Here is a 16,285-nt window from a genome sequence, read left to right as displayed (position 1 = left end):
GGGGGCATGGTGCTGTAGCATTGATGGTTGGACTTGATGATCTTAAAGGTCTTTTCCAACCTTAATGATTCTATGACTCTGTGAAAATCTCATGAATGCACATTCCCGGTGTTCCAGGTTTCCAATGCAAAGAATGGGCAGCACTTACTTCAAATCAAGAGAAATAATGCACATCAACAAGAAGAAAAAGAAGTGAATAAAGAGTTGTATGACAGACACTTAGACTAACATCATTCAAAAGGAGCATCCCTGCAAGCTGGCGGGTGTTCAGTTGCACTAATTATGCTATAGAAGCAAAAGTAGTATAATTTCACACTTGTAAACCTGCTTTTTTGGTGACTAGTACATAGCTCCACTAATTTAAAATGTATCTTGAACCAAAATCATTCTGGTGATTGTAGCCATGCACACTCAGTCTGAAAATACTGTGATTTAGGGATTCATATTTCATCTTTTCTGCCTCCTCAAAGGTGTTCAATATGTTGTCCTGAACCAAGAGTACCCTGATCTCATTTGTAAATGTCTTGAATAAAAACAGTAGTCACAAAAAAAACAGATTTATTCAGCCCAGTATTAGACCCACCTGATCATGTTTGCTAGAAACTTCCCAGGTGACTAGTGGAAAATAACAACCAACTGTGACCATGCAGGGGGAGAAGTGGGCCTCCACTGCAAACAGCAATGCACAGTCAAATGGTATTGAGGATGAGTCCTTGGCCATGAGAGTTTTTGTTACAGCTCTGTTGTGGCTTAGTATGGTCAAATCTTGCTGTGCAATTACATCAGGGAAAAGTGTACTTAAGGGAATTGTGTTTATCACTTCAGGTTCCTCAAGATGAATGGACTGGATACACTCCACGAGGGAAAGATGATGAGATACCCTGCCGACGAATGCGTAGTGGCAGTTACATCAAAGCCATGGGGGATGATGACAGTGGAGACTCAGACACAAGTCCGAAGCCATCTCCAAAGATCGCTGCACGGAGAGAGAGCTATCTCAAGGCCACCCAGCCATCCCTTACAGAGCTCACCACCCTCAAGTAAGTCAGTGTTACACTACATCATAGAGAGCTCTCCATTAAGACATACATTTTCTGTTCTTATTTGATCCTACACTTTACTTCTAGGTATCATTTAAGGAAAGTATTTTTAAAAGTGTGTTTGGTCATGCATATTTTGGGGGGTTTTTTTCTGAACAAGGGTAGATTTGGGCATGTATTTCAATGTTATTCTGAAAAGGGACCCTACTGCCTGAGCTTTGAATTCACAAAGTATTGCAACCTGTTAGCGTTAAGCGAGTATTCAGGTATGTACAATAGGTTTGTTCTTTAAATACTTTTCCTGAATTATAGCTTTGGCCTGCGGAATCTTTATGTAATTGTGTATTTATATAAATTCAATATGTGAAATTAGCCCTAAGCTAGTCTTTGCAACTCATCAGAGAGCAGATGACATTCAATTAAAAAGAACAATGACTGTCTGAAAATAGACAAATCCATGGTTTCTGCTTTTTAGTTCACTCAGAATTGCACTGGGTTTTTGTGGAGAAATATAATCAAAAGATAATATTTTTTTAGCTATTTATGAAAGCTGTAGTCAACAGGAATGATAACTTCATGTTTTTTTAATGTCATTTTGTATTTTTGTTTATTTGGGCCCTTTAAAAGAGCCCAAATTCTCATGAAAATGGACAATTTTGGTCTTAGTGTTTTATTTTAAATGATTCTAAAATGGAGAGGTCCCCTAAAGCAAGAAAATAAATTATATCCATAAAAGAAAACAGTGTGGATTTAAATCAATAATTGTTTCTGTCTGTCTTCTCCAAGATTCATAGCTATAATAGTGAATCATAGTTCACTAAACCAAAAATAACCTAATTTTAGTATAACTTGCCTAAGGCTGTTGCTTTAAAATGGAAAAAAAAAGAGCTGTATCTCTTCTAATATCCATGATTAGTGACAAAAAACTCCTTCTGCATTTCCCTCATTAATTTCCTCTCCTTCCTTGGCTTCCTCTACCCCATTTTTTTCCCAGAGACCTTATCTGATAAAAAGATTTTAAAGAAAAGTGTTTGATCCTTGTTAAGAATGTCATGCTCTTGACATCAGTGATGAATAGACCAGATGACAAAAACATGCTTATAGCAGCTCCCCATAGCAGCCTGCCTGACTTTGTCTCATGGGAAGCCAGGAATTGCTTCTGCTCTGTCTTTCCATTAGTGTCCAAAGGAGAAAGCCGTCTCATTTTCTGCAGGGATTTTCATAAGTTCACTGGCACTTGCTCAAGGGATCCAGTGATTCCTCTCATCATCCAGCAGAGTTTACCACATCCTTTCCTGAGCCAAAACTCCTCCTCTGAGATCAGTTATTGCAACCTCTGCGAGGTGAACATAAATGTTACGTACCACCACAACCTCCATAAAGCCATGCTATCAGGCACAGAGCTTATTCTTTATGAATCTTTAGAAACTTATGTTCCATTGTTCCGTAATATATATGTGAAGTACAGTGCATCACAGTGAGTGTATTTGCTCTTGGTCATTTCTGTTCTCTGTAGATATGAGATTTGCAAAAGAATATGGAATTATTAAAAAGTCCTGAATGTCACTGTTCACCCACAGAGGATGGTAGATCGGAGGTGCTAGGCAGCAGAAGCTTTTGGGTTTAGCTTTGAAGTCATTGTAATTCAGCAAAGTACTTGTACAAATACTTCATTTCGCATATGTTTTTTAATCCCTTTCTATTCGGGAAAGCTTTTAGGAATGTGCTTAATTTTAAGCTGCGCTCTGTAAAATTCATGTAAGCTTAGGAGCTATGCAGAAGTAGGATGTAAATCACAGGGTAGAAGGAGGAAGAGGAAAATGGTAAACGGTAGTAAAACAAAGAGGAGGACAAAATATGAAAGAACTTTTCCTTTTTCAATGACTTTTCAGCATAAATTGGGATGAAGTACAATTATTTCTTTTAATCTATGATGATACTTTATAGAAATATCTCTTCCTGGGAAACCTTTCCACTTTCAGAGGCAAATTGTATAATACATAATTATGCATTGCTTTTATTCCTTTCTGATGAGCATGATAATTTGGGGTTTTTTGTGAGAACTCGCCAAGTGCTTGCTCTGGGAATTGAAGTCTTCTGTTAAGCTAGGTCATTTTTGCAGACTTCTTCACACTTTCTCAGTAGCATGACTTGACCTTGACCATGACATTTCTTGTTCATCCCAGGGCTACCCTGATTACTCTGAGAGTTGTGATAGAGTTTTGCTGGCATGTCAGCCAGAGACTAAATTAGGGCCCCTAACTTACTGAATATAGGTCATCAAGCAATTGTGTAATGTGTGATAACAAGTTATTTCCTTGGCTTACTGTTGACTTGAGTTCAATTTGCACCTGGATAAGAGCTTTATGGAAATGATCCAAAAGCCACTCTAGTCAGCACGCAGCTTTTTACTGACACTAGTGGACTTTCTAGCTGACCTTGCATGACATTATTAACACCTTAAAGCTGAGTGGTATTTCACTCCTTTAATTATGTTTTTTCCGTCAGTGAAGAAGGCAGCACCTTGTGAATGCAATGTTTCTACAGTGGGATTTTGCACTTCTCTCTGCTACTCTCTTTCTCTGTTTTCTGTATGCAGTCTCTAGTTGGCTTCACTTTCATCTTTGGCAGAGCAAACAACTCAAAAACATGTTGCCTTTTGCTTTCACTGTTGTTTTTGAAGAGGTTTTTCATCTTGTGGGACTTTTCTTCTCTGAGTACTTTAAGTCTAATATTGGTGTCACAACCCACACTGTTCCTCCCACCTACCTACCTACCATTGCTCATGTGCCCACTCTTCTAAGAAAGGGTTTTCATTATTACCAGTGTTTCTTTTTATATAAGGAGTAACTTTTGAGCAGCATAACTGTGTCATACCTCCTTTACGTAATACAAATTTATTTTCCTGTTTTTGCTGAGGTTTTTTTCTTGTTCTACCTTACAATCTCCCTCCTACAATATTCCTCCTATGCCATGGTTTCCATGTGGTTACAACACATGTGTCAAATGCTGTGGCACCATTCTGAATAAAGCACAGCTTGCTGTGATCTTGAAATGCACACCTCCGCTGCTGCACTCTCATTATCCTACCAGGAAGCAAGAAGCTTTTTCTCTCTGTCTTTGCTGTCAGTATCCTCTTGGTGTTTAATCTTTCACAGTCTAGATAAACTGATCTGGCTCCAAAAAAAGTGGCATTTTCTTGCCAATTCCTGAAAAGTGGCAAAAGTTTATCTTGCACTTGTAACCAGATGGAAAATGGACTGGTTCGCTAACTTCTAAAGAAGGTGCAGGCAACAGATAACTGACATTTCTATTACAGCTGAACTTGATTCAGGACATATTCCTTCACTATCTCAATGTATCCTGGTTATGTTTAGCCTCATTTTTGTTGGGAAAGAAGTATGCAATTACATTGTCTGCCCACATGCCAACCTGTCACTTCCACCTCCCAGTAACTATTGAATCCTTTGGCCAACTTCAACCAAGTTTGCTAGAGAGACTGAAGTCTGCAAGACATGAAGTTCCAGCAAACTTTATGAAGATCTGTAGCTGGATAGGGCAGAGAAAGATCAGCAGCCGTCCCTTACGATCTCTTGAAGGAGTCTGGGCAAAGTAGCTGGTGAGTCAGGACGAGACATAACTTGATGGCAGCACTTTCCTAGCCTAAAAGATGAAGAATGAAAGATGGAGAGAAGGAGAGAAGCCTAAAAGATGGAAAGGACTGGAAAACTCTGTTGAGGACAAGAGGTCTAAGAGATGGATCCTGTTACCACAGTTTTTCTACTTCATTCTGCGCATTTCCTCTTCTCCACTGCACGCACACTCACTGCTTAAAATATGGGTTCAGATTTTGCTTCCTAGCTCAAATTGCTGCTACTGCAGGGACTTCAGCCACTTGAGTCTTCCGCATTCCTTTTTTTTTTTATTTTTTCTAAAATACTACAGTACTTAATGGTAATACATTTGTGGACATTTTGCATGGATTTTGGGTTATATACAGTTGCAGAATTGTTCCTTTGAACTCATATTTTATCATACAAACTTTTTTCTGAGACAAGTTGTACTCTCTGATCACCAGATTTTTGATAAGTTCAATGATCTTGATACTTCAGAGATACATTTGTAGAACTGATGTAAAAAGGAGAGCAGGAAGAACATAAATGATTTTTTTTCTTAACAAATCAAGGTATTTTAATAGGCACATCGTGTTTTTCCAGTCAGCTGTGACTTGGAGAAACACAACTATAAACACTACAAACACTTTTTAATGGGCAGCAAATTACACCACTGATGATGAAAAGAGTATGTGAGCATACAAGCAAAAAGCATTAGGCTTTTCTCCTTTTTATCCCATAGTAAAGAATTTGTCTGTATAACTTCCATCATAACTGTATCTTCCTGTGATTACTACATAGATGAGTGATACTTAGAATAAACCAAACAATTCCTAACTTTAAACTTTATCAGAGACATTGCAAAAATAATATCTGTCTCAAAATATGTGCACGTTATTTGTGTATACCCAGGCTTATATTTTTTATGTACTAATAGCGTAAGTACTTTCTACTTGCATGTTTATAGGAATCCGAAGATCAAATTGTTTTGTAAAACCTCTGTGCCATTTTTCGTAATATCCTATAGAATAACAGTAAATGATCAGGCTCAATTAAGAGGCAGAATCTGGTAGCAAACTTAATAACAGTGACAAAAGCAAGAAGAAAGAGGTAGATCTTATTTGTACATCCTGAATTCCAACCTTTCATCACCTGTCTGACAATTGATCAGGTCAGTTTCTGGAGGACAAGCCTTCAAGCTAGGGTCAACCTATATTACAAATCAAATCTTGACAGAGTTCCAGGACCAGTTTTGCTGGGATGACTTGAAAAAAAAAATCCAACCACCCCATTGTTACATAGTGTAAGACATTTCGGATAGAAAATCCTCTGATCCTTGTAAAAGTCAGAGAAATTACAATCAAAATAGTTTTATAATCTGCAAAACTCCCAAATAATTTTTACTGGTGGTAATTTGTGGTCATCAGGGGGAAGGTGATATGCACACATGGGCACATCCATATAGACCGATGGGAAGGTAAAGTGCATCATTTGCACTGGGTGAATTAATGGTGAAATTGCATATCTTTTTACAAACATGATGCTAGGACTGATGTGAATGAAAGGATGAGTGAAAGTCCAAAAGTTTTTTACACTAAAGACGCAGCAAATTAAATGTTGCATGGCAAGGATGTTGTTAAATGTTACGCGCAAAGCTGGAGGTCATTATAGCTTTGATTTTCCTATAGTGATGCAACACGTGTTTGTGTACGTAGATATCTTCATGGCTTCTCAACCTGAAATATGCAGCTCGCAGAAAACTGTGGAACAATATAAACTCTGGAGATGGTTCTCCCACTTTCTCAGCTTTTCTAAAATGCTGCTTTTGGGAGGTGTCTGTACTGAGGGAAATGATAAGAGATGTAAGGATATTTGTAACCTGACACACTGGCTAGGCTGTTCTGGCATTTGAGCAAACTGCAGCTGATGTCCTTACGCTGGACTTCTCCATACAGTGTAGCATACATCTTTCGGTATGGAAACCTTCTTGGTCTTAGGAATGAGGTCCTATTTACTTCAAGGTGTTTCTATATTACTGTAACATGCTCCATATCCCCAGAAAAAGGTGTCATATAAACAAAAGCATGCTTTTTTTTTTTTTAAATGAAAGTGTTGTCCTCATTCTGCTAAAATTAATGAAAATGTCCCATTAACTTAATTGGCTCAGATCACAGATGGGGGAAGGGAGAGCGAAAATATAAGGTGATGTAATACCTCATCTTCCTTATGGTGAATATTTTTAGACACATGCAGGGAAGCTTGTTAATTTTCTTTCTTGTTGAGTGACTTTCAATTAGGGAAAATTACTTTCCTAATTAGTACAAAAGAAATAAGTCTGATTAATCTTTTATTTGTGTTTTACAGTATGTTTCCAGTACAGTGTGTTTCATTGTTTCGTGTTGCAGTCTCTTTCATTTTCATCAAACCTTTAGCTAGCGAAAGAATTAGTTCCATTTTCCTTGTGGTATGTTTTGTTTGTTTGCTTGAAGGAGGAGTTTTTTGGATTTCCCACAAAAGAATCTGGAGAAACTCCATGAGCTTTGGACATGCAGCTGAAGGAATAGTATTCTGGAACTATTGTTGGCCTAGGTAGTAACTTTCCCAGCCCACAGCCACCAATCCCTGGTATATTACTTAGCTTTTTATTCATATTATTGCAATCCCTTCTATCTTGTCTCTGAAAGCTAGGGAGAAGCTGTTTAAAAGGTTTCTCATTTTTCAGGCTCATGTGTCAGGTATGATTAAGTTCAGTGAATAATTTATAAGTCAGAAGAAAATTTGAAAGGCAAGACAATAAAAAAATATATTTATTTTGATGGAGTAGATGGGCATACCTCTGGAGCTAATGGTTTCCTTATGGCAGCTGACATCTGATTTGTGTACATGATTTTTAAGGAGCAGAGGATATTGATTTCTTGAAGGAACTTAGAGTCTGGAGCGTTTGACGAACAGTTGCAACTTTCCACTGGTGGATATATAAAGCATGTTTGGTCAGTTAATGTTTAATATCACTGATGGGCATGTGAGAAATCTTGTGCCCCATGGCAGCTTCCCTTCTGGGCTTTGTGTCCCCGCACACAAAGGTATGAATGCTTTTACAGCACAGAAATGAACCCACCCGTCTCTCTGTGGGGACAGGGCATTCCTCCAGCTCACTGCATAGTACATCGGTGGGATGGGCACTCCTCCTCTCTGCTTCTCTGATGATCCTCACCAGTTTATCTTGCAATGAAACTGAGATGCCCTAGCTGTGACCGTCTCGCTGCTAGCAGGCATTGCTTATCCCAACGTAAAATTTACCCTTGTGCCAGTCCACACCTAGCTCCATATGGCCTGTTATGTCAGTATTGTCACATTTCTATAAATAATGCTATTTCTTGTTTCTCTAAGATGAGAAGTCAAAATTCTGTTGTAATCTGAGACCTATACTACAGTTGTTGCCTCACTTGTACTTTTACCTTTACTTGCTGAACTTTGAGGCAATGAAACAGTTACAAGTAACTTACGTAAGAATAAACATCATCCCAAAAAAAAGCCTTTAACTTTGCTAGTCAAAGTGTGGTATTTTCGCAATACTGGAGAAGAATTTTGGAAGTCAATAATTTTCTAAAGAAAAGCTGCAACTTCGCTTAGACGATTGCCTCACTTGCAGAAGTGAAAATCCTTGTCCTGTATCTAGTCATCTGGCTCAACTTTGCACAAGATTTAACTTTATGTTAGACATAGCTATAGATGAAAGTAAGGACTTCCAACTTTCTAGCTTCTCTCAGTTAAATCCTGTAAACATTTATTCATTTTAGACCAAATGGTGAATTCAAGCCCATCCCATTATCTGTTTTAAAAAGCAAGGTCTATCGCTGTACTTTATGGATCAAATGGGCCCTTCTAGGGCTTGCTTTAAGAAACACAATTATAATCACTGAACCAAGATGTGTTTTTCAGACATCTCTTTCAGGGTATAGCTTTTACACAGCCAGCTTGCACGTTTGTGTGCAAAACTGGTCTTGTTTATTTTTAGCCATACTTCTGCCCACCTACTTAACAGGCTGCCTCAGAAAGGAAGTTAATAACGTCCAGTGGGGACAGGAGAAGAAATATTGCCTTAGACTGCAAAGACATACACAAGCTATATGTTAGGAAAATTTTCCTAATGATAATGCTAGTTAAGCGCGGGAGTGGATTGCCAAGAGAAATCACTTCACTGGACATTTTCAAGAAGAGGCTAGAAAATGTCTGTCAGGACAAATTTAGGTATTGCTGATCGTGCTTTAGGGTAGGAGGAGGGACCAAATGACCTCTTGAAGACCCCTCCAGAACTATCTTTTATAATTCTCGGTCTGCCTTTCTTAGGCTATTGAATATACCCACTATTACTGTTCTAAGTTCCTTTTCTTAACTTATCTTTTAAATACGAAAGTAAAATTCTCATCAGGACCAAATTATTCCTGAAGGCCTGCTGTTGAATAGTAAATATAGATATCCCACCCACAGCAGTGCTGCATAATTCTTTCATGTATTTTAAATGTTACCTCATTGCTAGTGCTTTGAAATTATGTTCCAACTGCTGTCAGCAATACATACCATGCTTGACTCTCGGTATGTGATCTTGTACTATCTGGTTTAGTTCGCTAGGGCTGGCTCAGCTTATGTATTAAATCTGCCATGCAGAAAATTCATAAAATGCATAAAAGGAGATGTGCGTTTGCACAAAATTCAGTCTGGATTCCTTCATGTCTGACATAACAAGACAAACAAACAGGCAACAATAATTAAGTTAATAATCCATAATAATTTTCTGTTCTGATCAGCTAGAAGTGCAGTATTCTTTCACTGTGAAATGCTGGAGCCCTTTTAGATTAAATATGGAAAAAGTTAAAATAGTGTATTTTGCTTTAGTTTTAATGTGAAATTACAAGACAAACAGTGTTTCTGCAGACATGCTTTGGGATCTTCTGTTAATTTGTTAGGGTGAGAGAGAGAGACATGAAAGTTAGTAATTGTTCTGCCCTTCCAAATGAAAGATACTATTAATATCTGTCATGTTGATGCCCAGTTATTTGTTTCCTGCATTTTCTTGTGTTTGTATTACTGCTAAGATGGACTAGCTTTCAACTTATTTTAGTAATTCTCTGCTGGTTTGGGTGCAGTATGAGGTGAAGGTTAGGGCAAAAGCAAAGAAAGTATATGGCGCCGGTAGCCGAGGTGTTGAAGCGAGGCAGCATCAAATACCACTCTGCGCCCAGTGGCACAAGTGAATGAAAGTTCATCCGAAGAGACTTGACTTTTTTAAATCTCCTCTCCTCCTAATGAAGTTATAAACCCTTTCAGGTGGGGAGGAATTAGGGAAAATCCTTAAAGACTTTCTTGCATTTTGCCCGCTTTCTTATTGTCTAGAAAACCATCATACGATCCCTGCTCGTGTTATGTGCTGGTGTGAAAAAAATGTTTTTGTTGAAAGCACCTTTCCAGCAGCTGCTGAGTTCCTGTGAGAGATTTCTGCCGTGGCATCCGTAGCCAAGTTCCACCCATTCCCCTCCCGAAAGGCTGTGCTACCTGAGCAGCCTGCATCCCAGCCGCCCAGCAGCTTTACCTGCAGCAAGCCCAGGGACCGCAGAAAGCACTAACTGGTTTTGTCATCCCCGAATGCCAACAGCCACAGCCAGAGCACCCAAATCCTTCCCTTTATTTAAGTGACGCCAGGGTAGCAGCCGTGCTTGGGTTGCGTCTGTGCAGCTCTGCGCTGTGACAGTGATTTATCATGCTGAAGACAAGCTCAGGAGCTTTCAGGACTAGTATATAAATCTCTCCTGGTTTATATCTGACAATTGCTCTTGCAAATCTGTGCTAAGCCTTCATTACTCTACACTTGAAAGGAAACCTTGAAAAACGTTTGGAAGGTAGTCCTCCTTGGGCTAATGTTAAAAATGTTCAAAGTTATTATTTATTACTTTATCACACCAAAATAAGTGTAACATAGACATTTATTAAAACTGTCTCTTGTAATAATCAATATTTATTACTGTCTGCATAAAAAAAATTGGCAAATGTACTAGAATGCAAAATAATGCAAGGTTCTTCATGTATTACTTTTACCCTTTGTTTTACAAAACTTAAAACTGCTACTTTGCTTTTATCACATTTAGAGAAATTTGGTTCTGAACCTTGCATAAATCTCAAAACCGAGGATACATTCATAATGCAGAAATCTTACAACCACCCTGGGTTTAATGGTGTCAATGACAACATCGACTGAGTCATGACTTCATCTCATTATATTTATGTTTGTAGCAGTGATAGAAATTATATTTATAAAAGCTGGAATTTGCCAGGAGGGGCAATTTCTGACTTTGAAATGGTCTTTTTTCCGTATCCTAGTAGTTTGTAACCAACACGTCATTCAACCATCCTTGTGAAATTGCAGTCAGAGATGTTAGAAATCTCAGAAATGTTGGCACTGGCTAGTCAATAGGGTCCGATCTAAATGTCTAGCCATGGATTTCAGACTGGTGCAGGATCTGTTGGACTCAGTCATGTGGCTGTACGAGCCGTGAGACAACAGGGCTTTGGCAGAGATTTGTTGCTCAGACTTGTTTGAAATGCTGGTGAGTCAGGCTGTGCCGCTGCAGTTGTTCAGTCATTTACTGTTGGGTAGAATGTCATTTCTGGCAGAACAGTAACTCTGTCTATTATTTTCCCACACACACTTAGAGATCATTTGATTTGGGGCACAAATTAATTGCTGTTTACCTGTGATGAAAAAATTTGAATTGAGAGGGAGCCGATGATGCCTTATTCGAATAAGAAGCCAGACTGACCATGGCTGGAATGAATATCAGCACTATGTCACTATTTCTGTTGTCCCTTTCTCTTTTCTTTTCTCTTTTCTCTTTTTTAAGTGATTCCTTAATATTTCTAAGTAATAATCCCCAGTACTTAGCTAAGCATGCTTTCTCCGTTAAAAGAGCCAAGATTTTCATGAAGAATACTGTATCTGGAGTCACAGTCCCTTCGCACAGTGACTGAATGACCTTCTGACCATCAGCTATTTCAATATTTCCACCTCACCACTGTTTATTTTATTTCCTTTTTTAATGAATTTCACACCTTTGAAAATAATTAGTGTGTAGCATTCTCTTCTGCTTTCATTTATTATGAATATTTATTATTAGGCCTGATCCTAACACATTCTCCTGCGAAGATTTTCATCAGTGGTGATTTAATTATCAACCTTCTCCACTGGTCCTGCTACTAACATCATCCTCGTGAGTCTTTCACAGATCTTTTATCCCCCAGTTTCTTGTCTTGACTAGAGCTGGTCTGTCGCTAAGGCTCCTGGATCCCTGTCTTTGCATCCTTTCCTCGCCGGGGAGGCATGCAGCTTCTGTTGGAAAATGGCCATGCCTTCCTTCATTTCGGTGTTCCGTTGCTGCCACTCTACACGTGGTGGTTAGTTGCACTCAGCCACACTCCAAGCTGTCTTTGGATCCTGGGCAACTGGGTTTGCTCCTTGCTCCAGTTCTCCAGACGGAATTTGCCGCACGGGGTCACGACCGCAGCCTGGCAGCCGAGGTGCCCTTGCCATCGACCGACGGCCAGGCAGCCCTTACGCACTGATCCCTCTGCAAACAGGCGTGAACGCCAAGGAGGCTTTATCCTCCCAGCTCGAACTGTCCCTTCTCCAGAGAAGTTAATCAGATTCGTTATATCTCTGTGATGACCACAGTTTCTGCCTGAGCGTTCTGCCTCCGGCAGAAGACCAACAAGCCCTCGTCTTCTATTGAAATTGCATGTATTTCCTTCCTTCCCCTGTTCTTGGAATGAGTATGTCCGTATAATGGGATCTTGTTATTTAAAGTAACTAGTTCCCTTAAGGGCAACAGTCCAAAGAATAATAAAATAATCCATTTGAAGTTCATACAAACAACAAACCACCTCAACAGCTGTCTCTAAAAACAGGTCTCTAGTTTGACATTGATGTCACAGAGATTCTTCATCTTTTGAATATGTTTTCAGATTATATGTTTTATTTTATGTACCTCCTTTAACTGATGTACGTAATAGACAATAATAAATAATACATAGAGGAAGAATATTTATTTTTAAGGAATATTTTTTAAGAAGAGGATGAAATAAAATTGACATGTAAAGTAATACTTACAAGACTAACTTCAGAACTTCTTGATGCTTATTTACAAGTCTGTTTTACAATATTTTCAATTATCAGTATTTTTCAAAAATCTAATTCCTTCTCATAAATAGAATATTTCTATTTCTAGAGAGGAAAAGTAAAATTAGTCTTTTTTGTAGCCAAAAATCAGTATAGGCCTGAGATACCGCTTGGGAGGGCATCCCGCTCCGTGGGGAGGTATACAGTCTACTTGAAATCAACACTGGATTTTTTCCCTAAGGCATGAGACTTAATGGGAATAAAGCACAGAAGAATGATTGTCAACTGTTTCTCTGAAAGTCCTTGGGAATACTGTGCAATTGGGGTCTGGGTCCTCAGTACTGGATTCTGCAGTGGCTTGTTTACAAGTCGTAGGTGTAGCGTTTAAAATCTGAGCTATGGAGGGTTTTTTCTCCCTCCTGAAAAAGTACATACAAAGTTTTAAATGTCAGCCTCCTACCCAACACAATGGGATGATAACCTCTGGCATGAATTAATCAAGCTGCTTGTTAAAAACATTATCTTGCCACTGTTCTTCCGAGTTCTTTTGAATTCAGACAAATTTAACAGCTTTCTCGTCCATAAAATGATACCCTAAGGTTAATTACAGTTCGGGAGCTCTCTTAAGGTATGATTTGGCTGCTCGGTGTTTCTCGGGTCTAAAAAGCACGTGAGGGGTGCACCTGGAACCGGCGCCTGCCTTGCGTTGTCCCCGTAGGGCAGCGGAGGATCAGTCGAGTGACTAAAATTAAAGAATTGAAATTGCAAAACTCTCAGGTGCGGTGCCCCTTTTCTGCCAGAGGGGAGCAGGGTGGTGGCAGAGTCTGTCCCCCACGCCTGCGTGCTGTGCCTCCATGGCGGGCAGGATGTGGCCTGGGGAGCAGCTCCCTGCCTGGCCCCTTCCCAGCCGCGGATACCGATGTGCCTCCAGCTCCGGGTAAAAAGAGATAACAACACTCACCTCCTGCATACCGGGATGTCACGAGGATTGATTCATTACAGTTAGTGCAGCAATTACGCAGCCTTCATAAAGAGGCTGCGGAAATGCTAATACCGTCATCATTAGTCATTGCCCCCTTGCTTTTAGCTCCTGCTTCGTACTCCTGAAGCAAGGCTTGCAGCAGCCTTTCCTTGTGCTCACTGAGGTGCCTGGGAAGAGACCCCACCATATTGCACGAGCAGCGAGGCACAGCCTGGGGAAGGAGTTAAGTCATCCTTGTACTTCCCTGCTGGAGGAAGAGCTGCAGAGGCTGACAAGACCTCAGCCAGGGAAGAAAGGGCTGGTTCCTGTAGTTCCTCCTCAGCTGTGCTTCCCACGTGCATCCTGCTGCCGGGATGCTCTCTTCTCTCTTTCCACCTGCTGTGCGTATTTGCCTTCCCTGCGATATGTGAAAACCCAAAGGGGAGCAACACCGCTCCCAGGAAAAACAGTCACTCGCGTTGCATTTTGCTGTGTCTGTTGGAATTCATAGGTACGGTCTTCTCATAACTTGACACATCTCCCCCTCTCTTACCACCGTGCATCCCACACCCATTGCTAACATATGTCCCATAGGTGTTGCAGATACTTTCACAGGAGGTAAATGGTAAGTAGGCATGTTTCCCTTCAGCTAGTCCCACCTTTCCTCTTCCCTCTATGCCCTGCCTACGTACGCTAATGCACGGTTTCCCACTCACATCTCTATAATTTTTCTTTGTATTTGTTACCCTTCACACTATAGCAGAAGGGAATCTTAAAATGTTTTTTTTTTCCCAGTAGGGAAGGCCTTCAGAGCTAGGAAAAGATATTTTAATACATCTCAGAGCCTGTGCTGCCATGGTATGTGCCGCACAGAGAAGCAAGCACACCACACGCTGAAAATCACAGTCTGGCTGAATGGAGGGGGTTCCCACTGTATGCTCTGTGCATGCCTATGCCTGGAAAACCTGTGAATTTTCTGATGAAAAGCCATTTGGAAGGCTCCAAGAAACATTTGTCTCTGTTATTGTCTCTTCTTTGGAGAGCGTAGACAGCAGCACTGATGGTCCTGTACTGCGGGCAGCCTAATCGCCCACTAAGAGCATGGTGCTGCCAGGAACAGTAAAACCCACACGAGCGACTGGAGGAGCAGTTTTCTACTTACATCCCAAGACCTTAGTGCACTCACAACAGAGAAGATGAACTTGCCATTCTTCTTATGAGGAATATTGATCCATTTTCTTCTGCTGAGTTTAAGCCTGTTTTTTCCTGTTTGGAAAGGCAGGACTGAGCCGGTTAAGCAGAATATGTCTAAGTTGAGGAAAAAACATGACTCAAAATTTTCCCCGTTGATAGACCTTCAGCAAAGTTCTACGATTTGACCTGCTAAACATCTATCAATTACCTATCTAATCAATTACTTGCTTATCTTCAGATAAAAACAACTTTTTAATTTTATTTAACATTTTCCATTTACTGAATAACTTCTCATTGGTGAGAGTGAATAGCTGTACACACAAAAAAATGCCTTCACATACCCAAATTTCTTCCTTCCTACTATAAATGGATATTTAGCATCTCTATCTGTAGTGAAAGGAGCAAGATTGGTAATACACCCATTGAGAGTATATTATTGTGTTGGGCTTTGGTTTCTACTTTCAAATAGCTTTATTCTTAAAGAATATGGAACTAATGTTTTTAGCAAGTTGCCGTTTTCTGTACAGAAGGAAAATTCATTTTTCAACCCCAGTGCTGACCTGCCCTTTCTAGTCACCAAAAAAAATACTTGCATTCATGAAAAGCATATAAAAATCTTTAAATCGTACTGTTTTTGTAATGATATGCTGAATGCTATGAAAGCAAATTGCCTTATGAATCCTAATTAATTGGAAATCAGGTCCACAGTTCATCTGGGCTGTAAAAATCAGAACACATTCCACGTATAATAGATGTGCAGCCTGTTTTTTATATGCTTTCTGTTTCTTGAGTCCTTGAACTTTGTGTTTGTGTGCTTTCTTCACCAACTGTGAAAACTCGAGGTTTTCTTCCTTTAACTGGAAAAGTTTTGCAAGCCTCATGAGATGAGGTTTAAGAAAAACTTAATGCGTTGCAGAAGCATAATAAATAGCAATCATTGGCAGCACTAGATTATTCCTCCCTCTAGTGGCTGGCTGGCTCCAGTGAGAATAAATGGAGCTCTTTATTAACATCTCAATAAATTGTTCCATTAGCTTAGCTACTGAGGACTGGCTTTTTTCAGGCTAGCATCCTCCAGCTCCCTGCCTGCTTGGTAATCCATGGTGCCTCTGTGCACACATCTGCGACTCTGTTACATGACCAGCCTTTCAGTTTTTTCCAGGCCACCTCTCTACAAGTGTTCTCAAGCTTTCCTAGTCCCTTCTGCACATTATATTACATGATTCCCAGTAGCAGTCATGTAAAGAAGGTTGCCCTGCTTCTATTGCGTTTCTGTGGTTCCACACGGTACATTACACCAAATCCAGGT

General features: G+C 39.9%; 1 protein-coding gene across 1 annotated transcript in view; it reads left to right on the top strand.

Annotated features, from left to right (window-relative positions):
* The window catches only part of DLGAP1 (DLG associated protein 1), a gene marked incomplete at both ends in the record, with an annotated part of 142,705 nt that overhangs the window by 15,628 nt on the left and 110,792 nt on the right, over positions 1–16,285 (top strand). The window contains one exon of the mRNA XM_081996834.1: positions 826–1,040. Within this exon, the coding sequence (XP_081852960.1) occupies positions 826–1,040 (215 nt within the window). The remainder of the gene's footprint in view (positions 1–825; positions 1,041–16,285) is intronic.

This window comes from Phaethon aethereus (genome assembly GCF_964289735.1).
Source record: "Phaethon aethereus genome assembly, chromosome: 2".
Lineage (NCBI taxonomy): Eukaryota > Metazoa > Chordata > Aves > Phaethontiformes > Phaethontidae > Phaethon > Phaethon aethereus.
This window is presented reverse-complemented; position numbering and strand designations above follow the sequence as displayed.